Raw genomic sequence first — 27,145 nt, 5'->3', positions numbered from 1 at the left:
TTACACTGCAACAGGCAGCATTTTTCTAGCCCTCATCCATTGTATATAAGGTCCATAACTTTTTCTGTACATAATACACAGACTACTCTTTAATTCCTTGCTGTTTTTGTGTTGTCTATTGTGCTGTCTGCACACATCTGTCTTAACTGTTTTTTGCTGCTGTAACTAGCGAATTTCCCCTTTGTGGGATAAATCTGGATCTGTGACCTTATACCAGGACGCTTTTATTCGAAAGCATTTCATTTAGTTTTGTCTTGAACTATTTTGTATCCATTTGTACTGTTTGTTGGGTGTATATGTTGGCATGCATTTCAAGCCAGTAGGTTTAAAAATGTCCCATCTGTGTGGAAACAAATTTAAGCAGTGACAAGTGCATTTGTCTTACAGTGGTGTCATTTTAATCAAGTTGGTTAATTATCCAATCAGAGTTTCTCCTCGCTCCCGTTTAAGTGCCTACACAGAATTTATGAAGGACTGCATGTTTCATGTCAACTTTTTTTAAAATAAACAGTAGAAAGTGGTGCATTACCGCTGCTCATCAACTCTTCTTACACACAGGCCTTAAAAATGTCATCTCACTTGCATCATAACTGTTTAGACACCTAGTAGCAGATAAACAATTTTCTCCAAGTTATGCAGCAGATGAAGTGACCAATTTTGTCCACTTTATTTGGAAGCAGCCTATATACTGCACATATTAGGCAGCAGTTCATTCTTATTTATAGCTGTTCAAAAGTTTCCATCTCTGGCAGTATGTCGTAACTAATACGCAACCAAAAATAGCTTATGTATAAAATGTTGCAGTGGAAGTGCAAGTTGCCCCAGAGACTTTACGAGCAAAGATGAAATGCTTTTTATTTTGCTTTCTGCAAAATTAAGACACTTCACATGTGTCAATTGTCAAGGCATCTTGTTTTATTTTCTGTCATTTGTACAACTGAACAAAACAAAGAAACTGCTGGGAATTTGTGGAGAAAACAAATCAATGCAGAAGAAACTTCAGAGGCAAAGTCACAAATGCAACACCATATTTCAATAACTGTATTCATACTGTATAGAAATGGGGGGTCTCCATCAATAGGAATGTTAAATTGGGGTTTACAGGGCATGTGATTACAGGGCCAACAGAGACAGGTTAAGTGCAGGAACTCAGAGCTGACCACAGTCGGCGATGGCAATGTTGGTTTTGGTTTTACCGCTCTGGCTGCCGTAAGACTCCATCTTCTTGACCACAGGCATTCCTTCCACCACTTTGCCGAACACCACATGTTTGCCGTCAAGCCTGCAGACAGAGAAATTCATGAAAGATCTAACACCTGGAGTCAAATATATACCACAGTCAATCATAAATTACCAGCATTTAGCAATAGAAAAGTTCGAAACGGAGGCATTAGTGAAACTTTATTCACACAAAACTGGAATACATACATGTTGCGCATTAACTCACTGTAGGTGTGCAAATGTGTTACACTGCTTTTAGTCTTGACCACAAAGCACTTCATTTTAGAAAAAGACCATTAACAGATTTGTTATAGCATACAACATCTATAGGCAGTGCTATGTCCCAGACCGAGTCACATTTTGGCAGTTCCTCCAGCTGATAATACAATATTTATTGCTCTCTTCATTTATGAAAGAGCCCCATATAGCAATACAACCATTATCTAAATATGGGAAACACTGCAAGGGTTTGGGATTGAAATGGCAAGCTGGTTAGAAGACAGATTCTACATCCTGGCCCACAGCTCCACATAGTTTAATTTTAAGGTTAAATGTTCTTAATAGACAGACAAGGAAGCAAGCAGATCTTTGAAAACGGAACAAATGCTGACATGGTCTGTATAGAACTTAGCCGACAGCTGAAGATCTGCCTGGTTAGAGAACAATGTGTGAGGGTGTGTAGGTTTGCCCTTACCATGAAGTTATTTCTGTGCAGATGAAGAACTGGGACCCATTTGTGTTTGGTCCAGCATTGGCCATAGACAGGGTTCCTTCACAAGTGTGCTTCAGGGCAAAGTTCTCATCTGCAAACTTGTTACCATAGATAGACTTTCCACCAGTTCCGTTGTGGTTGGTGAAATCTCCGCCCTGCATCCCACAACACAGATTACATTCACTTTAGTACTCAATGCGACTAAAATGACCATGTTACTGCCAAGGGTCGCTTGATTTTGATTAGAACAAAAGACTCACCTGGCACATGAAGTTGGGGATGATCCGGTGGAAGGTGGAGCCCTTGTAGCCAAAGCCCTTCTCACCTGTGCAGAGGGCACGGAAGTTTTCAGCCGTCTTGGGCACCACATCAGCACGAAGCTGCAGAGAACGAAAAGCTGAGGTTAGGCAATTTAACATAACAGTCAGTAACCAGGTAAATCAACATTTGGTATAAGGGCGAGAGCCAAAACCTGAGGCTATTTCAAACTATACCTTGGTTCAAGGTCCATACATTTTAAATACTGGGCAGAGGCTACAATTGATCAGGACTGAAAATCAAACTTTTGACTGGTCAATACTTGGGGCAGACGTTCCAGCACATAAATATGAACAAGCTAATATGTGGCGTCGTCATAGTGAAGCAGGTGCTATGCACCACACTAAAATATCTGCATAGCCTGCACAGCAGTGATGCTGACATGCACTTAAGTTCAGGGGGAGGAGGTGATCTGGGGCAGACAGCTGAATTTGAATCAGCTCTGGGCACTGATGCACCTGTTCAGCAGAAATACACACCATGCTGTGAGTGTTACGTTACTGAGTCTTTAACTTATGTACTGTACACGTGTAGACGTGTGCCTCTTCATTATTAGTTTCACCCAAATGAGTCATTTCCACATCTTCCTCTGACAGTCAGCCAACTGTGGCAGCTAAGAACTAGGAGCCACGCAGTGTCCTGGTGGATGTAGTGTTCAAATTTGGATCAGAACTCGCAACCATAAACCAGGAACGACCATAACTGGGTACAACTACAGATGCAAGATAGATTTTGAGAACGAAAAGCTTGTGTCCATGTCTCGCGTTGTCTTGTAAGATTTACAAGCGTCTATTTCGCTATAGTTTATGGGAACATGGTTTTTGGGGCCGCATGGTCGCAAAGTTGCAGTACCACGAAAAGCCACTGGGGAAAATGAGCTCCAAGCCAAGGGGTGGTGCGGTATGCAGCGCCCATACATTCAGAGACACAACACCCAGTACAAAATGGCGTCTGAGCGCAACTGACCGGCACTCACAGCAGTTACACCACACGAACAGCCGAACAACACCGGAACCCTGTCATTGCTTCTATAACCGCATGTTCATTGTGAGCACCAGAGATTGTAGATAACGGGAGCGTTTGGCCGTCAGCCGACATCACAGTCTGCCTCCCCCTCCCCATCCCCCTCCCCGACAGCACCGTGGAACTTTCCAGATCTACCCACTCCCCCGTCCGTGGACACGGGAACCCGGCGACGTTAGCTTTGGAGGCCAACAGGATAAAACGCCGCAGGGCGTTTATTTCGAATAATCGCTTATAAGAACCGGTGAACGATCAAATCCTCCGACTCGACACGTTTTATGTGTTTGGACGAACATGTTCAAGTCATGCATCACGTGGCTTTGATAAACGGCAGCGGAGGATTCAGTGAAGGCCGCGAAACACTGCAACAAAGACGTTATATTCGATGCCGGGACAGCGGGCCTATATGCTTCCATGTGACAACAGCTGGTGCATTGTGGTTGGCGCGGGTTTACTTAACAAAATGCCGGCGCAGTATTTCGCTGCACAACCAAACTCGCCTCGTTACCAGACAATTGTGTCGGCCGTGGATGTACACATATATAACTCATTAACTAATGTTTCCACGTCCATTAAATATCCTCCGCACCCAACTGAGCTAACAAAGCTCCGCCACTGACAGTCTCCGGTCCCGTCAGAAAGCAGCGCTGGCTGGACGCCACAAACACGTGCTCATGGTCCTCAGGAAATGGTCACGACAGTCCAGCTACCGTTTGTTCTTACGTCGTGACATGTGCAGCCGACACGGAGGGTTTACCGTCTCCTGCCCAGAATCGCCAGGATGTCCGTACACAAACCGAACAAACGCGTGTTCTTTCACTGACATACTAACATTCACCGGCAGCTCTGACAGTCGGCAGTTACCGTTACACTATGCACCACAGAGAGCGATTTACCTCCATCACGACCCGGCCAATGCTTGCGCCATTGGCGGTGACGTCGAAGAAGACTCTGGGGTTGCTAGCCATTTCTGCAGACGGAACAGAGACGGTTGGCTGAGAACTCCGATGAACGAGGAGACGGACTGCAACAAACAGAAAAAACGCTTTAGTCCGGTTAACATATATATAAGACAGGTAGGCGGCGTTAAACCACAGTGAGCCAATCAGCAACGCGATGGCATGTGACAGCCGTTACTCTCAGCGAATCAGTAGCCAGGACAGTCGACGCTCGCGTTCTATATGACTGTTAACGGACCAGCGCAACTCAAGGTGTGTTTGATTCTATTACTGAAGCGGTCCGGTACAACGGAGCTTGGTTGTTTCCATTGTTTGCCACGCGTAGCACCGCCCCCTTTCGATGACCGCGTACTAAAAACGACCACCTCACGAGTTTTAGCGCAGCACGCGCCACAGATGACAGGCGGCCTGGACGACCAATCCGGTGATTGAAAGTCAATTTCTGCAGTCCTGGCGCGTCCTCTGCGAGTGTGTTCGTGTTCGTGTTCGTGTGTGCCTGTGCTTCGGACCTTTTCGGGCTCCAACACTGTCGTCGAGTAGTCCTCATTGAAACTAAAACCTGGTCCTAATGTGGCAGAACCTCTTTTTTTAGGGACTGGTTAAGTTTAGGGCTAATGTGTGGATAGGTTACACATTAACTGGTTATGGTTAATGTTATGGATGAGCCTTTGGTCAGGCTGCCCAAATGAATGGAATCAATGCAGTGTCCTTAAAAGGATAGATGCGCAAACCAGTGTGTGTGCGCGCGCGCACGCATGCGGTCAGGGTGCGGTCCGTCCTGTTTTATTCGAGGGAAGAAACTACTGGAATCCGATTTTGAGGAGCAGGTCAGAGATGTAACGTAACTTTAATGATCAAGTTTGACATTTGAACCGTGTCCTGTCACAGTGAAGCGCGTTTACCGACAATTGAAGATGTTTCTGAAGTGAACCCACAGGGTTTGCAGTTTGCATACAACTGTACAACTGTAATTTAACACAGAAAGAAAACCTTTTGGGAACGTTCCCTCGAGAGTATTCCGGGATTTTGTAGTTATCATAAAAGATTTCATTGATAACATAAATAAATGTTTACAGTTTCTCTACCTTAGACTTTGGATGAACTTATTGGTTGATTTGTACGTATCAGGAACTCTCAGCTGAATATAACATGATTCAGAATAATCCCTTACAAATCAATATCAATATACACTGCCTGGCCAAAAAAAGAGAGTCGCCATTAACAAAAAGGGTCACAAACTCACACTCGGACCGCCTTTAGCTTTGATTACACTCATTCGCTGTGGCATTGTTTCCATAAGCTTCTGCGATGTCACAAGATTTATTTATGTCCAGTGTTGCATTCATTTTTCACCAAGATCTTGTATTGATGATGGAGAGTCGGACCACTGCGCAAAGCCTTCTCCAGCACATCCCAAAGACTCTCAATCGGGTTAAGGTCTGGACTCATGTGGCGGCCAATCCATGAGTGAAAATGATGTCTCATGCTCCCTGAACCACTCTTTCACAATTTGACCCTGATGAATCGTGGCATTGTCATCTTAGAATATGCCCGTGCTATGTGAATTTCTCTGTGAGACGTGGCCATCTCTGTGAGATTTATAAAGTATCTATCTATCTCTATCTATCTATCAGGGAAGAAAATAATCCACTGATGGAATAATCTGGTCATTCAATATATTCAGGTAGTCAGCTGACCTCATTCGGGCACATAATGTTGCTGAACCTAGACCAGACCAACAATAGGAGGCTCTTACCTATTTGCTTGGTTAAATCCAGGTGGCCACTTTTTTTTGTAGAATGACATAATAAAACATGTAGAGATAATCTACTAAAGAAGTAATACATCAACTACAGCAGAAATGATTATGGGTGTATGAACTAAGTTAAATGACCTGTTGGTTGGTTTTCTCCTTCTGCAGGTACAGGGAGCACCTGGGCCCTCTCTAGTCTGAGCCCCTCTTCACCAAATTAGCCATGGTTCTTGAACTGGTTCTGTTTACAGTTCACAAAATAACACATTTGAACTTACTGATAGATGAAGCAGTGTGTGCTGTAATGCAAACACTAGAACATAGTATTTCCATTTGGAATAGTGAACTAAAGTGCCAAAAATATTCTGAAGATATAGACTTGAGTGAGCATAGGCTTTATTAGAATAGACTTTTGTTGCATGGCTAAAACATGTTGGTCCACAAACTGAATTATGCATTTAAATGCAATGGTTCCTCTCAAAACAGGCAGACAATTGCAGGTTTACAAGAGTCCAACAGTCCTGAACCAGAAAGACTCACTCATATGCAATGTGACTTAATTGTTTCCACAGGAAGCTGCTGAGAGAGGAGAGCCCGATAAAAAGAAGGGCGTGGCTGTGATAGTGGGGGTGTTATATCGATCGCTGACATTTAATGGTCTTTGATGACCTATGGCTGGACGATCATAGACGGACGTGGTGCACGCTGGCATTGTGAAAGGCAACCCCAACTGCCAGGAAAAGCATTTCCAGGCAGTTCAGGTTTCCAATACAAACAGGAAAAAAGCCAGTTTGAACAGTCAGTTAAAGGGTCAGTTCACCCTAACAAGAGTACACTCATTTCTTGAGAGCAGACAGGAGACAAAGATGAAGATGAATCAAACAGCCCACATTTGATGTGACAAGAACTAATTTAAAGCTGTCAAAGCAGTTCAAAACCACTTTTTTCAGTTTCTGGGAGAAATGGCATTGTTTGCCTATAGAGGTATCAAGCTTGTCACAATGCTGACATACATGTTTTGCTCTCCTTTACTCACATGTCACACCACTTTTACTTCATTGAATCACCACAGGCTCTTCAGTCTGTCTTTACAGTGTGTTTATTAAATTACAAAGGTTATTATCATTATTATTGTTGTTGTTATTAGCATCATTACTGGATCATACAGTGTGACCATGTACAGTTGTATTCTTTCCAGAAGCCACTGGGACATGGAGACATCAGAACTGTCCGGACTCTAGTCACTTTACAACATACAGAATAATAAGCATGAGGATGAAACTGTTTACCATCACATACACAACCTGTGGTGACCAAACACAGCCATTTCTTTTTTTTAATCCTCTTAATGTTACTGAGTTTGTCTTGTGCCAAACCTGTGCTAAACCTGAGGCTCCACGGCAGAAGACCAACAGCACTCCAGGCAAAAAGTTCCAGATCTGAGATTCCACTGACGCTTTTAAAAAAAAATTATAGAATGGTACCTTTGCCCAGTTTAAACTTTTCAGTGTCAGGTAAAAATCCAGATGTGAGCAAACACAACATGCTCTAATTTCCACTTTCCAGCTACATGTACAGATGAATGACAGGCTGAGGGGAAGCCCAGTTGATGGCAGGTTAATGAGGAATTATTCCACGTGGAGCCTCAAAAACAAACCACAACAGGTGGTGTTCAATTACCTTTGAGACCACAGAACATCTGCACTGATTGCTGCAGTGACGTACAAAACAACTGCACTGATGTACAGAGCATCTGCAGTGTCTGATGCTGGAGGTGGCTTTTGGATTTTTTGTTCAGAGCAGTATTTGTTACAATTGACTTCATTGAATTCATTGCTATTGATGCAACACAGTCACCCATGTGATAGTAACGTGGTGTCCGTCTAGCTTTGATGAGTGCACTCTTGGTGACCAATACGGCAGCAACATGGAGAACAGTCTTTTCATTTAGATATTTGATTGGCTGCTGCTTGAAAAGTTGTACTTTGCTCAACTTCTACCACATCAGCACAAGAAAAGCAAAGCAACAGATCCACAATTTAAAGTGAATGAGCAGCATTTCAGCTGAAGTCTCCACACAGTACGTGTGCCCAGTGTTGCACTGTGCAAACACAGATAACTGTTTCTGCAGGGGCTTGTAATCAAACCCAATTTCCTGGAAGAAATCAATTTTGGTTTTTAAAATGATGTGATCCAGTTTGTATTTTTCAATTCATACAAAACTTCAAGCAAATTAAACACTTCCTCTTTGTTAATGCTCCCTTCAGTCTCTCCTAATATCAGGGGAATGACAAAAGACACGTCTGTGAAAACAGACAGACTATTCTTTTAAAGCTTATCTTCATCTATTTATACTGTTACATTTAAAACTCATGTGGACCAGAAATATTCTGGTTTTAAAAGACCATGCTGCTGTTTTAGCTCATCAACCACAGATCATATTTACTCATCATCACCGCTGAACATCCACAATCAAACAATATCACCACATTAAAAACAAGTGAACAGAAACTAATGTGGAAATCACTCAGCAGTGATGGTGAATGTGATCTGCAATTTAAACACCCACACTAACTTCAAATAGTTTGTAGTGGCTGCCAGTGAACAGTGAGCCCATCAGCGACAGGGAATGAAGGATTAAGCATCAAAATACAGTTACCCAGAATAAAAAAACAATAAAATAAAGTTACCATCAAATTCACAGTCACACATCAAAGAGTCCAAAAGTTTTTTTCCATTTCCTTTTCATCATTCACTCCATCCTGTGGTGGCAGCCATGTTGAACCGACACTTGTGCCGGTGGGCATGGAGACAAAGTTTTTATTTTACAGTTAAGTCTTTAAATTCTCGAGGTGTGCAAGTGTAATTGTACGAGTGTGTGGTCAGTTGTTCTCAAACAGGGACAGCAGGTCATCGTTGTTGTTGCTGGGGAGGTCAGGAGGTCCGAGGTAGGACAGCAGCTCGTCTGGGTTGGTCAGCTCGGGAAGCAACTGTAGAAACAAACACATTAAAGTGAACTAATTCATTATGGTGGAAAGTAAGTACATTTACAAACTATTAAGTAAATCATCAAGTAAAAGTTACTTGCATTTTGTGTAAAACAAATAGTTACGTTCTTCACCATGCGTACGTAAAAGCATCACCATTGAAACCCAAAATAAACTCCATCCATCCATCATCTACCACTTTATCCTCCACCAGAGGGTACAAACAACCATTCACTCTTACATTCACACCTATGGTCAATTGAGAGTGACCAATTTACCTAATCCCCACATTGCATGTTTTTGGACTGTGGGAGGAAGCCAGAGAAACCTGGAGAAAACACCCCCACACACACCCACACAGGGAGAACATGCAAACTCCATGCAGAAAGGCCCTTTTTTCAACCGGGACTCGAACCCTGCAAAGGCAAGGGTGCTTGTTTCCATTTTGACCTCTGACATGAATATAAGTTTTATGGTAACCCAGCAGGTGGCAGTGTTGTATGATAAATAGCTAGTGAAGGTGAATTAAATTAAATTTTATTATCTGGAATGATACTGGATAAAAAAATTTAACTAATTTAAGGTAAAAAAAAATAAAAATTCAGAGGGAGTAATTGAAGCTAAACAAAAATAATAATGCAAATAAAATCAATATTTTTGGTAATCAGTGACATATCCCTGGCTGTGTTATCCCTCAAAGTAAATCTTAATAAATTGTAGCATATGGAACAGAAGAGGACACAGGGGACAGGGCAAGATTGAGACCTCTAGATTGAGAAGCCGAAAGAAGGAGAAGAAGAAGAAGAAGACGACGACATTAGGTTTCAAGTCTGGGTTCTACTTACATCCAGAGAAGGTTCTGAAACGTCTGCAGACCCCCCAAGTCCAAAGGTGCTGTCACCTTGGAGACGGGGGTTGTGGTTGCTGCGCTGCATCATTGGGTTGCCGCCCCCCAATTGGGAGTTGCCAGAGAGAGCCTGCGATTGCTGGGTGAGAGGAGCACCATGGGAAGTGGAGTCCAGGTGGCCTGAGACTGATATCTGAGAGGGGCAGAAGAGAGGATAGGATAAGCAAATACATTTTCAGTAAGGGGACAGGAGAGAGGGAAAAAGAGAAAGTTAAGAAGGAAATGCAACAGGGATAAGAAGATGAAATCAAATGAAAGGAGTGGAAGACAGGAAGGAAGGAGAAGGAAAGATGTAAACGGGCAGAAAGGGGAGGAGAGGCATTTAAAGAGGAAGGTGATGATGTAATGAGGTTAAAGAAAGAAAAAGAGGAAGAGAAAAAAAGGAAAAGAAACAAGAGGGGAGATGGAAAAAAAGATTCTTCTTGAACAAATCTTTGAGTGAAAGATGAGTGTCCTCACCTGCCCTGCCATTGGGTGTGGGGGAGGCTTGTCAGGGGTGAGGAGGGCACTGGAGAGCTCAGACTGGTAGGAGAGAGGTGGAGGACCAGGGGAGGAGAAGTCTCCCCCAACCCCAGGAGTCCCAGGACCACTGAAGTCAGAGAAACTCCCTGACTGTGCAGAATAGGACGGAGCTGATGGAGAGAGACAAGACAATACTGAAGTAACACAATTTATTACAGGCTTCCTATTGATTATTAACAATAACCTGTTGATTACCACCTACATGCGTTTCATTAATTACCTGGGTGTGCCCTACCTGGTCCAGGGTAGTCAGGGGTGTTGCTGCTGTTATTGCTGCCCCCTGAAGGGAGGGAGGAATAGGGCATTGGGGAGGAGGAGGCTGCTGAGTTGGTAGAGGAGGGGGCGGGGCCGAGCGATGCGATCATTTCCATTACGCTGGGCAGGACCATGTGACTGGGGCTGAGCGTCCTGCAGCGTTTTAGCACAGGGCCGTCAGACTCTTCTTTCACATGAATGTCGGGCTTCACAGGGACAGGTTTCCAACTGCACACTGGATCGATGGTAATCTCCTCATACTCCGAGCTGAGAAAGAGGAGGAGGAGGAACAGGGAGTGAAGAGTGGTCTGACATCAATTAAAGTTTAACAATGCGTTTATCCAGATCCAGACATGATCTATTATTTCAGCGATTTAATCCAGGACTTTCTCGTAAGAAAACAAATTATAAACAAAAAATATAAGAAAATATAAACTCTGTTAACATTGTTTTCTAGTAGACCATTGTGTTGTGAATTTGGCATTGGTTTTGCTTTAGATATTCCCTTATTATTTAAAAATATGATTTTTTTGGGGGGTGATTGAAAATTACTTTATTTCATAAAATGTGTGTTGGCATACATCTCTTGTGTCCTATGATTGCAGAACTGAACCATAAACTGGCTTCTGGTCTGATTGGATAATTAGGTTGTTAACTTTATTTAAGTGATAATGGAAACTTTACACTAAGTTTAGCATTAAATTTCAATCCTTTTCTTGTTTTGGTCAAGTGTAAACCCACTGTAGCGGCTCTTTTAGTGATATATTGGTTGCATTTCTAACGAGATCTCTTACATTTCTTATTCAAACAATATCAAAACTAGCATTGCACACACTTGTCAAGCAGTATTATATATATTATTATTTTTGGAAGACAATGCATGATTTTAGGATTACTTATTTGTCCCAACAGAAAAGGAAATGTATTGTGGCCACACTAAGGGCTGGGGTCCCTTGAGCAAGGTATCCAACCACCATTGCTCCCCAGGTGTATTTAAGTGCTGTCCAGCGCTCCTACAGCATTTTCCCAATTAATCGAGTTATCGTTTGGTACATAAAATGTACCAAAAAAAACCTGAGAATATTTGACAGATTTTGATAATAATGAAAATAATCGTTAGTTGCAGCTCTAGTGTGTTCACTAATAGCATGTAAAAAGGACGGGTTAAAAGCAGAGGTCAAATTCACAATCACTAATTGCTGTGTGTATTCATATTAAAATCATTTTTAGATCACTGCCTAAACAGTGTCACAATGTCACACTGGAAAAGCAAATCAGAGTGTAATCTCATAATAAACAACATCTATAGCAGAGTAATTTGACCCCAAAATGAATGACATGTGTATCTCTTCCAATTGCAGCCAAAAGAAAGATCCAAGATTCACTTGTATATTTGTTCACTATCGCTACCACCACATTTAAAGAGGTAAGATTGCTTATAAGGGAAAATGTATCAAGCAAAGGTTTTCGGGTTAGTGTTAAAGAAAAGAGTTCCTTACTTTTGAACATAGATGAGGATTCCCAGCATGTACTGATCAACCTCCAGACCTTCCAACAGAGCTGTTTTACTGCACACAAACAAAAACATGTTACAGAGGAAATAACGTATGACCAATGCTGTACACTGAGTGTTTGTTGAACATACTTGCACACAGGGCACCTCCAGGTTCCTCTCTCACAGTTGAGCTGCAGGTACGACTCCAGGTCAAAACACTGTAACGCCCACACACACACACACACACACACACACACACACACACACACACACACACACACACACACACACACACACACACACACACACACACACACACACACACACACACACACACGAAGCATCAGTATCTCACAGATGAAAACTGGTTTTCCCTGTGACATCACAGTGAGTGGTCTGCTATGATTGGCAGATGCTCAGACCTGTATGTGTCTGCAGTCGTGACCTCTGGCAGGCAGCTGGATGCGACGGAAAGTGATGGGACATTTTAACGAGACTCTGATGGCTGTCTGCTCCACTCCGTCCTCTCCATTTAACCCGGGAGTCCCTGGAATCGACCCACTGCTGAAGTTCCTTTTTACTGAGTCACAGAGACAGGGAGGGAGGTGGATCAGTGTCACAAACAGAGTTTGTTTCTTTTTGACATAAAATCACGATGACGTTTTTACAGCAGAAATTAAGAACCAGAGATGACTCACTCTTGGTGACACAATGCTCGGCAGGAAGCAGCCTCTTCTTCATCAGACCTTGCAGCACTGAGCGAACCGATGGGCGATGGACCAACTGGAGAACGAACAGGTGAGACTGCAGAGAGAGGGGGATTTAAATCACTTTAAACAAAATGGCAGACTTACTTCACGGTTATTTCGGGTATTTTGAAGTTGCATAAGGTTCTGACATATAGTTAGCACTGATTGCGCTGTGTGCACCCCCTGCTTGAGATCCTGCTTGAAACATTGAAAACATGGCTGCCAGAGAGAACTATGATGAACAGATGTCAGATGTCAGCCTCTTAACAGAAGGCTCTACTTATAAAATCTATACTGGCTTAATTCTATAATTTCTTAAGAATTAACCAAAGTAAAGAGAGAAAATCTGTGTTTAGGTTGAGGGTAAAGGTACAACTGCTTTGTTTGGTAGGTTATATGTCAAATGTACAGCAACCTTTGGCATTTTAAAATGGTTACTGCAATCCCAATTCAAAACATCATAGAGCATGGTTGCCAAAATGTCTACAACATACAGGTAGTTGGACTTAAATCTTCTTCTTCTCCTCTCTTCTAGACGTCTCGAGAGGGGTGGTGAGGCTTTTTATGCGTGGTAGCATTTGGCATTTCTGATACATAGCTGCAGCTTGCTGCGTTTGCCTAACTCTGCTGGCAACCAGGGCGTTGAAAGGCTGCAAGATGCTTTATTGGGTTGTGCAACAAACAATCGTTGCGTAGGTCTTGTAGCCATGTTTTCACTGAGATTAAGCATCCATGTGTTCTGTGTTTTGTGTCCGTGTGTGTTCTTACACAGCAGCAGGCCGTGACAGTGATCTGGATGGTGTTCCTGCCTGCCTGACACACTTGCTTCAGATACAAAGGCTTATGGGAAGTTTTGTTGTCACCTCGCTCGATGGTGAGAGGGGTCGCGTTCACGCTCACCTTTGAAAGACACAAGACAGGTGTGACAAAAAGTGTGACATGTCTTGGCGATGATGTACTGAGAAACAGCTGAATAACTGTCAGACCTGGACAGAGGCAGGCCAGTTTGTGTTCATCTGTCGATCCTCGTGGTGGTAACACTTAAACTGGAGCTCCAAATCTGGCCTGATACATACATACAGACATCAACATTCATATATGGATGAGATAAATAGTGAAGCATGGCAAAGTGCATCATCAGATGATCATCAGTTCTTACCTCATGATAAGAGTTTTATAGACAGAGTCTCGCAGCTGGAAGACGTGGTTGCTCACAGCCAGGTTGTGCTCCAACCTGAAGGGCTCTAGGACCACACCATCACGCACGGGGAAAGTCAGCCGCAGTTCGTCGCTGGGGTTACCTGTTAACAGGAAGTCAACATGGCCAGACATGGACACTTGGCTGTGACATCATATTAAAATGAGCCTTTGAGTAATGTGACTGGTTCATACGCAAAACTGAGATAATGAGTAAAAAATTACACAAAGGCATGTTATGAGTGATTACATCACTCATATTATGATTACACTGTTATCAATCTGAATGCCTTAGTACCTGTCGGTGGGGGTGGTGCCAGGTTGGCCAAGTTGGGTTTGATGTCAGGCAGGAAGGAAGAGGGTGGTGGTTTGATGTCACTGTTGCCAGGCGACATGTAGGGCGGTGCCATGGAGCTGCTGGGGGTGATGGGAGGAGTTGGGTTACCAGGTACTGGGGAGGACGGGTAACCTGGCAATCCTCGACCAGGCTGAAAGAAAGAGAGAAACAATAAATGTGTATTTAAAATTTAAATCGTTCATTTTAACTATTTGCAAAAAACCCACAAAAAGAGAACTTCTTACCCCAGAAGGTTGGTTAAAGGAGTTGTAGACACCTCCACCACCTCCTGCTGTCAGAGTGTTTAAACCTCCACTCTGACCATTTAACTGGTCCTGGTGCAGAACAGACAACTTAAGTCATGCTTTCAAGTTTTTACCAGTGTAAATAAACACACTCAGATATATGGCAGCATAACATTATTCACCTTGTAATACTGCGAGTTGGGGGGTCCAGAGGGGGGGTACTGCGGGAGGGACATCTTATGGCTCTGGTAGGAGGGGGAAGAGCCAGAACGCTGGGGGGCAGGGCCTGGACCACCAGGACCTAGAGGTAAACAGACAGTAAAGATCCTCAGACTTAGATCAGAAAACTCTCTCTCTGGTTCACTGCTATAGAAATCTGCAGTGAGCTTCTTCCAGTGTTCAACCCGCCACCATCTTACCTGGGTGGTACTGCATGTTTGGTCCAGAGAACGGACCAGGCCCGGGGTGACCACCTCCACCTGAACCCACCATTGCACCACCAGCGCCACCAGGACCCGACATCACATTTACACTGGAGCCGACAGGGACGCCGTACTGCTGAGACATTCCTTGGAATGACTGAGACAGGGATACAAATGTTAGAGACTAGTATAATGGTAAATTTTTAGTGATGTTCAATTTGAAAAGGTTAGATATTAATCTTATCCGACTTACTCAGGTTTATTACGGATTTAACCTAAAAATGGGTTTCACAGTAGAGCTAAACCTCTCGACTCTCACCTCAGTGCTGTAGGGCCGTTTGAGGCCCTGAGGGGGCCTCAGGTGACCTTGCTGTGGTCCAGGACCATAGTTTGGATGCTGGGGAACTCTCTGTGGGCCTCCTCCAGGTCCATACATGGGTCCCATTGAGGGGGGGACCCTGGAAGGTCCTCCTGGACCAGGGCCCATACCTCCAGTAGCCATACTGGGGGGGCCACGGGGGCCAGAGTGTGACATGAACTGATTATTGTAGGCTGGGCCTCCCATCTGCAGACACAAAAAGCAAACAAGACAAGACAACAATTGTTAACTATAAAACCTGTCTTCACCACTTTGCGTTTAGCTTTGTATTACTAGTGCTTCCCAACCTCAGTTTGCCACTTTTTAGACCCACTCATAGGGGGACAGGACCTCATTCCCAGAATGGAAACAGTGTCATCTTTGCTAACAGTTAGGCTAACAGGACCAAGTGTCACTGGTGGGCACGTAACAAAGAAAAGAATGAAGATATTTCTCAACTCAGGGGAAACTGAGGTTGGGAAGCACAATTTTTCAAAAATACTACCCCTACTCTAGTAATACAAAGCTAAATGCAAAACAGGGACTCCTGACAACTCTTCTTCAATTAGTTTTTTGTTTGCTTCAGGCTCACGTCTTGTTTGACACTTTATGGATCATCCCACTTTAAGTTTCCAGAAGCAACATAGAACTGAATGACCACTTGATAACTCATGTAGCAGAGTCATAACTGCAGTATTAGTGGCCCTCCTCCCTCACCTGTCCATAGTTCATCTCTTGGTTTTGTTTCTCCTGAATGGCGGCAACTGTTGCCGTGGCAGTGGCAGTCGCTGTGGCAGCAGCAGCAGCAACAGCGGCAGCAGCAGCCTGAGTGAAGTCAGCGGAGCCTCGAGAGCCACCAGGGTTGGTTGGGTAACTGCACACAGACACGATACATGTGAAGGTTTGGGTATGTCTCTTTTACCTTGATCAAATTAGTTCAGTCTGTTTTGTGACAAGCAAAGTCAGCCACCCCATGGTCATTTACTCCTGATAATATACAGTTCAAAATGACAATATAACAATATCAAACTGAAAACGACCAATGACATTTGCGTTGTGATAAATAGATTAACAAAATTATGACCTAAACGTAAATTACATTTCATGGAATCAATTATTTTCTCTTATTTACGTTTTTCTTCTGAAAACATAAACAAACAAAACAAACATCACTCACAAAGTGAAAACCTCCAACAGGGCATCTCAGTTTCTGTTTCACCACCAAATTCTAATTACTTCTTCCATTGGCCATAACCTACACCTACATCCCCAAATATGCCCCAAACTTTAAGGTATGCTGTTCACGAACCAAACAGACAGACAAATGTGACTGGAAACATATCATCCTTGCCAGATGTAATAATGTGGTATATAGTAGTTTATGTAATAAACTAAAAAGTAAATAAATTAATAAAGCTGATTAAATTTGAATCGATCTGAAATACAGCATTAAAGCCTAAAACTATAAAAATTTTGCTCCGTGCATCTCAGTGTCACATGTTAACTGTCACAAGACCACATAAGGCAGTCATGATTGGACCAACAGTCACATGTAAACTAAATCTTTACTTTATATAGTATCAGATAAACAAACTCACCTCCCTGTGTAGCCCCCTGGTCCTCCAGCATATCCACCAGTCGACCGGCTATACATGCCCTGGTTCATGTACCCTTTGTTGGGCTCTCCGTAGCCTTGTTGGCCCATGTAGCCACCAGGTCCACCAGCCATACCCGGACCCCCTGGGCCCTGCATCATGGGCCCTCCGCCATGGTTGGCCCCGGGCCCCATCACCCCTCCACCCAGACCCTGACAGACATAGAAACACACACATCACATTCCAGTTCTTATGGTACATTCACACCCAATGCAGAGATGAGAATAGACATCAGGAGCAAGGTTATTGTAGTTAATGAAATCTAATGAAATAAAAAAACTAAAATTTAAAGAACATTTTCGTTACCTGTAATTAGGGCTGGGCGATATCTTAATATATATACAGTATATCGGTATATTTCTAAATGAGATATAACACGGGACAATATCGCTTGTATCAATATAGTTCATTTTGCGTTAAAAAGGCAATACATGGACCGCAAGTTCGCACCCATTTCTCTTCTCCCTGTGTCCCTACACACACAACCTTTCTGCTTCCACTCTCACCTACACTCAGCGACAACATGGAGCGAAGTGCACTGCAGAAGAGGAGTTCAGTAAACGAAACAATGGCTCGATAATTTGGAGATGGTTTGGTTTTAAAGTGTCAGAGGATGAGAATGTCGAAAACCTGTTGCAGTGCTCTCAAGTCTTGCATTGAGCCTGACAGTCACGCTTTTGTCACGCACTCCCGCCACACATTGTATTTCTCACACTGAAAAAAAAATTGTAATAGAAATTTCTCTGGCGCTTTCCAGGAGGAAACTGTTCTCATACACATGTGCTTGCCTCCTGAGCAGTGCTCACTTTAGCAGATACTCCACCTTGTGGCCAAAAAGAGAAAGCACACCTCTCTGTATGTGCTACTTCTCATCACAAACACTGGAGCACAATATTATTTTGTGAGCTACACTGCTACACAGAACAATACCTATACAACATATATATAAAAAAACTAGACATAATAACCTCTGAACATTTGAAATGAAATAACATACATACATATATATAAATATATAGAGGGGGGGTCCTTAAAATATTGTTGTCATATTTCATTCATCTGTTTTTGTTTCTTTTCTTTTTGAAATAACAGTTTGCAGTGCAGTTGCAGTAAATATGTCAGTGGAAAAGTGTTTATTGTTACTGTTAAAATTGTAACAGTATTGTATTTTTGAATTAATTACTGTATATTATTGGAATGCCAGAAAGAGATTTATTTTATTCAAGGAGCATTTTTATTTCAGTGACCTCTGACATTTGGCATGTGGCTTAAACTTATAACAGACTGTTTGTGTATTTTTTTAAAGGGTTTGTAGGGTGGCCGAAAACACATGCAGGTGGAGAAATGAGCTGCATATTCACAAATGCTGCAGATTCCCAAAACATGACAAGTCCCAAAATGCCAGCAAGTCCTAAAACACTGGTAAGTCCCAAAATGCAGCAGTTTTTTCACCACTGAAAAACTTTGTGCCTTCATTAATACACTGTGGCACAGAACTTCTCCCATGTTTGGGGATGTCATACCTGGCTGGCCGAGGGATTGGTGACGCCCCAGACAGTGGTTACTACAGAGAGGGATCCAGCAGGCTGATTGGTGGGTTGCTGCCAGCTGGTGGGGTCATAGGAGTAAGAACCATCGCTGCAGAAACACAGGGAGAGAATAAACATTACAGCTAGGGTGCAAGTGAAACATATGACTGGAAACCCAATGTCTTATTTTAAAGTAAAGCCATTTGATGTCGATTAAGGATCTCAGCCATCCGGGTCATGCCCAGAGAGCCTTCAAGGGCTAAACATTGAACTTTTCCAGTAGTCAGACCGAAGTGAAGAAGCCAATTGGTTGAGAGCTAAAAGGTTTTCAACTTAACTGAATCAAGTCCAGTTGCATAAATATAAATCCATGAAAATAAAGCCCATTGAGTCTATGAAGTTTTAGTTGGGCAAATGTGGTCGCAAGAATTTGACTACAGAGAGCAGGCTGACATAGCATTCCCTGATGAGTTCTTTTTCTTTTTTATCGTCTTGTACACTGATACTGTATCTATATGAAAATAACTGCTGCTTGGACAAAAGCCCCTTTTCCACCTATGGTACCGACTTGCCTCAACTCGGCACAGTTTAGGTTGGTTTTCAGTAGAATGAATGCACTGCAGCCATGCACTTCATTCTACAGGCGACACACAAGTGAGTGACTAGTGACTTGTAAAGCAGTTGTTTTCAGTGTACTGAATCATTAGGTAATTAATTAATTAAAATATGTGTTCCATACTTCCTCCATGACCGGAGCACAGACACCGTCTGACACAGTCATTGGACTGACATACAGTGGCAGGGTTTGTGATGCCTGTTGTAATCAGCAGTGCTGTCGCTAAATACACCAGACTCCTTTTCCTGGTAATTGTTGGAGATTGACCAACGTTTTAGGATTGTTAAGTCTTTTTAACTGATCTAAAGTTCGGCATTGTTCCGCTTGACTTTTGGACAGCACTCGGACCAAACAGTGGCTGGCGACGTCACACATAGTATCGCTCCAGCTCGCTTGGAACCTCACCAGAAAAAAAGTACCAGGTACCAACCCTAGCTGAATTGCAAAATAACTGTGCCTTGCCAAGGTGAGTTGAGTCAGTGGAAATGCGCCAAAAAGGTACAAGGACAAAAAAACTACATATCTGGTACAAACTGAGCTTGCAGCTTAATACAACGCTGCTGAGAAAATTGTGACATCCACCAGCAACAAAATCCATATCTGCTTAATCAAAGATTTCCTCAGAAAATGTTTGCCTATTTCTCACAGATTTAGACAGCCTTTTCCAACAGGAACCTAAAGTTTATATAAAGCACTCACTCTACTGCATCTAAGTCTTTTGAGAAAATCAAACTTTTTAGCTCACAAGGGCTGCTGGTCTCTTGCTGCTTCGGTTGGCAAGCTTGTGTCACATAAATATAAATAAATCTGAATGATGGAGTTTAAACACCGATGTTGCAAAACAAAACTTTTAAAATTACAGATGGCGGCAGGTTTATCCTCCACATGACGGTCGCGGGGGGCGCTAGTGCCAATCCCAGCTGACAGAGTGAAATGCGGGCTACACCCTTGACAGATCCCCAGTCCATCCGTTTTTGGACTGTAGGAGGAAACCAGAGAACGAACGAAAGAACGAGAACACACACACACGCAAAAAGGGCATATCACATCTACAGGAAGAACTGGCGGATAACAGCTTAGATATTAAACAAAAACGGAAACTAGAAATAAACACTATGATTTCAGATGACATAAAGTAACCAACAGTCCCTTGTGGAGGGAATTGAATGGAAGAGGTTAGGTTTTTTAAGACCCCCTTCCTCACTTCTGAATTTGGCAACATTTCCAATCAGTGTTGGGGGGATCACACATAGCTTCTGGGATTGCCCCATAATTGTACAATACTGGCAAAGTATCCAAAAAGAGATTAGAGATTGTTTGAATTTACAACTTCCTTTTAGAACCATCTTATCCTGGGTTTAATACCAGATGTCATCGAGGGCAATAACAACATAAAGAAGTTAAAAAATGAAAAATAAAAAAGGAAGGTACTCACACTTAAAGTGTGTGTATATGTGTGCGTATACCTGTGTTGGTTGTTTGCCAGTCCAGCCTTCATTTGGTTCAGAGGGTTCATGGTGGATGGAGCTCACCAGGGTCCAATCAGCCAAACAGGTGGACAGACTCCTGCAGACAGACCATATTTAATCAAACATTTTGAATCAAATTACAAAATCATAGACACACTACATTTCCTATTCATCCCAAGATGTGTGTCAGACAGTAAGAAAGAATAACACATCACAACATTTGTAATAAATATAATCACTGTATTTATCTGATGACTTGGAGTCAATTATTGATTGTAAAACCACATTTCTGAGTCTGGCCACCTTCACCAACTCATTCAAACACATCCCATGATACATGATGATTACTAGTTTACCCCTTTGGGCCGATAAATTATCAGCCAATATCATATTATAATGCTTAAATATTATACTTATAATAGTTGTTAACAAAATAAAAAATAGTTTAAGAAGTTACACAAACATTAAGTAACTGTTTATCTAACTCTATTACTAGTTTAGGCTAGGCTAATGGGATTAGAAGATTTTTATACACACATTGTAGAGGTTTGTCATGTACCCATGTCTACTTGACAGTCCCTAGTTAATAGACACTGGCTAGTTTCGACACAATGACTAGTTAAGCAGTCGCTCTGACTAGTTTCGAAGTAGACACTTGGGAGTAATTTCACATTGGACAGGTTGCCAGTCCAAGTAGAGATTTCATTCACTCTCAAATATGCAGTCAATTTAGTGTCCAACTAACCTCTCCATGTTTTTGGACTGTGGGAAACCAACGAACCCGGAGAAAACCCACTCACACAATGGAGAACATGCAACTCCACACAGAAAGGCCTGAACCGGATGCAAACCAGTGATCTTCTGGCTGTGAGCCTGCTCGGTCACGTGCACCACTTATTACATGCTGAAAATTGGGGATCTTGAACATGCTCATTTGTATGCCATGTCTTCCCTTCAATAAAGTGTGTTGGAAAAATACACTAGTTTAGTTACTGAGGGCAGTTAGACCGTTACTAATTAATTAGACAGTCTCTGACTAGTTAAATTGTGATTCTGACTAACTCACTGGGCTTTCCACTGTCATTAGGCAACGCAAGTCATATTAATGATGTGGTTAATAACTGTCTGCATTCGTTATCTATAATGCGGTCAATACAAATGAGTATTTTAAACCAGGCTCTTGACATAAGGTTCCAGCCTCAGTTAATGGAAAGCTTCAGTATTTGACTCTGCTGTGCTCAGTCACCTGAGAGGCAGCAGCTCAGACACACACACACACACACACACACACACACACACACACACACACACACACACACACACACACACACACACACACACAGTCTGTCACATGCTGACGTACTGGGCTGTTACAGTTTATGCAGCTTCAATTAACCATCTGTCAAGTTGGGTACAACATGAAAAACCTTTTACATAATGCAAAGCTCAGCTGCAACTCCACTGCCAATTATTAGATTATTATATACATATACACACATTTTAAATATGACAACAATTAAAAGAACATAAATGCGGTAACATGTGTGGCCCGGCTAGGTTTTTCCAAGTGTGGTTGTATGAGGTACAAAGGTAGTGCATAAGCTGAAGAATATGGTCATTGCTTCATCTCACCATTAGACAGCCTTTTTCAACAGGAAACTGAGGTTAAGATCACAGGGACACAGGAGCTGCTGATCTACTGCTGCCTCATTTGGTAAGTCTGTGTTTCTTGAATTAAACATTTCAAATGTCAAAGTTACAAAATAACACATTGGAATTAACTTATGGAGGCAGCAGTGGCTCAAGTGTGGTGTGTGCCATTATGTTAAATCACAGATTTTCCTTATGGAGTTTGGCACAAGGAGTGAGCAGTTTCAAACTTGTTTGTGGTTGGACATCTAATGACGAGATACAACAAGAAACATTCTTAAAATGGTGTGGCTAAATTAAGCCGACAAAGATTTGACCTTTTGTTAATGTTGCTGGCCTCCGGCTGAGGGTGCCTAATGTCCAGGAGTCCCCACTGGTGGCTACAGTATGTTTTCCCTGAGCATATCTGTCCAATTCAGGTTCTTAGTCCAGGGCATGCACGGCACATTCAGCAAAAACTGTGTCAGCACCTTGTACCAGTGGTTCTCAAATGGTGTGCTAGCTGTGTTGTGGTATTTTGTGACAAACAAAAATTATTGCTGCAATAAAAGTCTGTGGACAAATGCTGTTTTTAATAAAAACAAGTAGAAAAAAATGCAGTTAAGGACTGACATAGACCTGGCCTGTTTATGATGACCGACTGTTGTGACTGTTCACCGAACATGTTCACACATAATCTCATGCAAATTGGTAGTAATTCCTATACCTCGCATCAGCAATCACGCACTGAAGGGTCAAGTAATTCATAAACATTGTATTTTATCTATCCTTATTTTAATATTGTTTGTTACTATGTGAAAATATTATATTTTATTTAAATGTTTTAATCACCATTGTGATTGCTAAACAATGACCCGCTGTAAACGTAAAGGTGCACATTTATTTTTTTTTTAACTGTAGAAAACTAGTAAACAAAGGCACATTGTTTAAATGATATAATTTCCAATTTAACAGATTAGACATGGGAGATACAAATCTCCTGGGGCCTTTACTTTTCCTTAACATAGGCCTGACCTAAAGATGTTTTCTTTCTGAATGTATGTGCTGGATTTCTGGCTTGCTTGAGTCAACAACTGAAAATAACAAAAAATAACAAAAATAATAATAATATTGGATGTTGCCAAACTTTAAAAGTCAGGGCTTTCTGGAAATTCTCATTGGATGTCACTTACAGGGAAATGCAAATCTCCAAATGGTTATATACTAATATTTTGGGGTAGAATATGTCTTGAGACCTCCAGAACAGATGAGCATAGATAGATGTGTGAACTACATATGGGACAGAATACCTGAGGCAATCTCCAAACACCTCTAAAAGGTTCTGTGCATACTGCAACAGATTCATACTCCATTTATTACCAGATACTTTTTTAGATTACATTTCCCTTCCTACTGTTAATACAGTGTGCAAACTTGTCCTAAAAAGTATTAAGCAGAGTGAGACATGCCTGTTTGTCTCTTGAGTGACAGACAACATGTGAAATCCGTTTTGACTGAAACCACGTTTCTACACTTTCATCTTGGCTTTTATCCACAAAACAGTAATAGTAGTAAAACTGATCAAAAATACTAAAATTGTTGATCAGTGACCAGATACTGTACTGTAAAGATTTGCTTTACGTGACTGAATCTCTTCATATCTAAAGGCATCAGCTTGGAATTTAACCTTTCACTTAGTTAATTGTAAAGTCAGATAGAGTGATAATGACAATAATCTGGTGTGACTGTGGTAACAACTAGAGGAATAATGGAAAACAAAAATAATGGAAACACGTGCCAAATGCCAATCAAAGCATTACAGACAGACAAGCAAACATCGACATGTATTTGTATTCTACTGATTGTGAGTATTTCAGCTATTTAACATCACACGATCCAGTGACATCTGCACTGTAAGGAAACCATCGCGCCTCAACAACCACAACCTGACTTGCGTCACAGTGATGTCATGGACTTTCACTGCAGCCTCGCCCTCCACAATCCGACACTCCCAGTTGTTTACATTTTACTTCAGCAGCACCTGGCAGCACCTGAGTCATGTGACTCACCTGTCCTTTGGTGAACACTACCTGTTCTGGTCTTGTAAGTTGCTCTCACTCCTGGTAACCGGTTTACCAGGACTTATATCGAGAGTAAACCTGTGTGTGAGACACTCAAGATGAAGGCTGTGACACGTGCGCTGTAACCTCATTACTAAAAGTCACAGTCTGTGATTTGCAGTACAACCAGACCCAAGCTGAGGGACTGAACAACACTGTGTCATTATAAGATTTATTTCACTGTGCACATATAAATCAATGAAGCAATAATATAACAGCAGTTTTGAAGTCTAATAGATGTTAACGTGTATTATTTTTAAAATATCACATAACACTGTGGTACTACAACACTGAAGAATGACAATGCTACGGTACTACAAAAAACTACAATATAACAACACTGGAGTACAAGAAAACTACAGTACTAATAATGGTGTAAAAATCAACGTGTACAAATCAGCAATTGGTTATAAAGACTTATCAATACACAGACCACTATATGAAACTAAATGGACCAATCGATGGCCCATCTTTTAAAGTAATTAATAGGCTTGATGAAACTGCTGTGCTGTCACTTCCACATCACATCTCTTTGACTCTACTTGCCCGACTCCCTCGGCTCATGACAATCGGTTGCCCCCAAAACTCCTGAGACTCGCTGAGCTCTTTCTATCATTCTAATCTGTTAGTTGAAATGATTTGTCAGGCGCAGTTAAAGTTAACATATCACAATACGGGTACATTCGGTTTTTTACAGTGTCAAACATGGTTCACACATTGGGTCCCATAGTTTGCTAGGGAAGAGGAGGAAGGAAGAAGGAAGAGGCTGCACTTGCCTAGGTACAACAATAATGTTGAACACTGGTATACAACAATATAAAAGTACAACATTAAAGTAATAGAATAGCAGCTTTATTGTCACTGTTGCAAGGACAATGAAAACAATTTAGCACCATCTCCCTCAGCAGCATAAATAAAATAAAGACTCTTAAAAAATGCATTACAACAAAAGTACAGTACAAACTACACCAAGTCAATTAAACATGATTTACCTCCAACATCTACTGTAATTCGTGGTGTTAAATGTTTACTGGTGTAACAGCTGGCTGAAACTGTAATAAACTAACTTATGGTTTCATCTGAACAAATATAAGTTAAAAGGACAACTGATCAATAGGGGTCATTGATGACGTCTGGTTTCACCTGCGTCTCTCTCTTACATATCTTAACAAACTGCGTCCGGTAATAGATATGCGGTATTATTAGAAAACACTATCAATTTAAAGTGTAAAGGTAAACTGTTCGTTTTAAATTTCAAATAAAGCTAATTTTTCTTTACCTTCAAACTGCCCCCCAATCGCGTGCACAGATCACACGCACGTGTCTGGCAATATAACAATATAGCGAATATAAACGTTAATTATTAAATTAAATTATTAGTTATTAGGTAAAGCGGTCTGTGTTGTTCTGGTCCCCCTGGTTACATTTTAAATAATTCAACATTCGAGAACATGAAAGTGTTCAGGGAGACATTTTGAGATTCCCCAGTGCTGGATAAGCTAATGCTAACATGCTAACAGGCAGGTCCGTGGGCTCCGCGGCCGGTGAAAATGAGGCTGCTCCTGCTGTGGGTGGCACCGCATTCGTTAGCACGATACCGAGGCGATAATAATCCCCTGCGTTTGAAAGGCATTTATAAGTCACAACATGTGGTTATTGATCAGGCTCTGTGGCAAAATGTTTGGCATCGTATATTAGGGTAAATACGAGACATTTAGAGAAAGTATTGACCCCTTCCACTGCTGTACCCCCGCTAGCTGTTAGCGTAGATAGCCCAGCAGACTGTGACAATGGAAAGCTCCGAGGCTAACCGTTAGCCACAGCTAGCGTTCTCCTCGAACACAGAACACAAAACAAACAATATAAGCGAACATGTGGCTCCACATCAGGTTTGAATAATCGACATTACATATATTATGAATGCATTAAATCGTAAATATCACAGACACAATGGCTAGAAGTGCTGCTTTTCACGGACCCGACCTACCTCCTCTACTTCCCCGGTGTCCGAGTCCTGCTCCGGTGTTCCGTAGTATGTGTTCCTCCGCGCCTCCAAGGACCAAACACACTCGAAGTCAACCACCACAGTGGAAAAATTCTACTCACAGGCTGGTCTAATATCCGAAATGTCCCGATGAAACCCCACACTGAAACCGAGTTTCACCCAGCAGCACAATATGTGCCTGCTTGCTCCAGTCAGCCTGCTAGCCCTGCCTACCTCCCTGCCGCCGCCACCGGCCTCTGCGTCTGATTACCCGGCTCCAGGAAGCAACACCATCCCCCGTAAATCCGAGATTTTTCAAATTCACAAAATCAAGATGTAACTTTATCAAATTATTATTGGAGCTTCACTGTATCGCTCCTGCCGATGTGAGAAAGCCTACAGGCCAGATGGAGAACTGCAGCTATGAGAGAGAGTGAGTGTGTGTGTGAGAGAGAGAGAGAGGGGGGGGGGGGGGGGGGGGGGGGGGAGAGGGGGGGGGAGGGTGTGTGCAATGTTATGGTATGTTTCCCTTGCCAATAAAGCCCTATTGAATTGATTTGAATTGATTTAAATTGAGCTGAATTCAGAGAGAGAGAGAGAGAGAGAGAGAGAGAGAGGGAGCTTGTGAAACTGCTCTGTAAACAATCCTGTCCATAAATCTGTCATAATGGCCTTGAGTCCTG

At 42.2% G+C, this 27,145-nt stretch overlaps 2 protein-coding genes across 3 annotated transcripts; both read right to left on the bottom strand.

The window, feature by feature from the left end:
* Positions 1-893: 893 nt before the first annotated feature.
* On the bottom strand, positions 894-4,332 carry ppiaa (peptidylprolyl isomerase Aa (cyclophilin A)). Its single transcript, XM_058637004.1, has 4 exons — positions 4,171-4,332; positions 2,194-2,313; positions 1,916-2,088; positions 894-1,282 (listed from the first exon to the last, which is right to left on the bottom strand). Exons 1-4 carry the CDS (start codon positions 4,240-4,242, stop codon positions 1,150-1,152), a joined length of 498 nt encoding a protein of 165 aa, XP_058492987.1. The 5' UTR covers positions 4,243-4,332; the 3' UTR covers positions 894-1,149.
* Positions 4,333-7,067: 2,735 nt separating this feature from the next.
* On the bottom strand, positions 7,068-26,888 carry LOC131463934 (zinc finger MIZ domain-containing protein 2-like). Of its 2 annotated transcripts, none has more exons than XM_058636091.1 (21): positions 26,466-26,888; positions 20,727-20,826; positions 18,639-18,753; positions 17,059-17,267; positions 16,178-16,334; positions 15,422-15,667; positions 15,100-15,259; positions 14,863-14,981; positions 14,681-14,770; positions 14,397-14,586; positions 14,061-14,202; positions 13,888-13,966; positions 13,670-13,801; positions 12,851-12,956; positions 12,575-12,732; positions 12,303-12,370; positions 12,157-12,225; positions 10,623-10,924; positions 10,340-10,512; positions 9,819-10,013; positions 7,068-8,976 (listed from the first exon to the last, which is right to left on the bottom strand). In XM_058636091.1, exons 2-21 carry the CDS (start codon positions 20,774-20,776, stop codon positions 8,869-8,871), a joined length of 2,868 nt encoding a protein of 955 aa, XP_058492074.1. In that variant the 5' UTR covers positions 20,777-20,826; positions 26,466-26,888; the 3' UTR covers positions 7,068-8,868. The 2 variants fall into 2 exon arrangements, with proteins under 2 accessions (XP_058492074.1, XP_058492075.1); XM_058636092.1 differs by having other exon boundaries at positions 10,638-10,924.
* Positions 26,889-27,145: the final 257 nt, after the last annotated feature.

The sequence above is a fragment of the Solea solea genome, chromosome 8 (assembly GCF_958295425.1).
Source record: "Solea solea chromosome 8, fSolSol10.1, whole genome shotgun sequence".
Classification (NCBI taxonomy): Eukaryota; Metazoa; Chordata; class Actinopteri; order Pleuronectiformes; family Soleidae; genus Solea; species Solea solea.
Note: the sequence above shows the minus strand (reverse complement) of the source record. Positions and strands in the feature narration are given on the sequence as shown.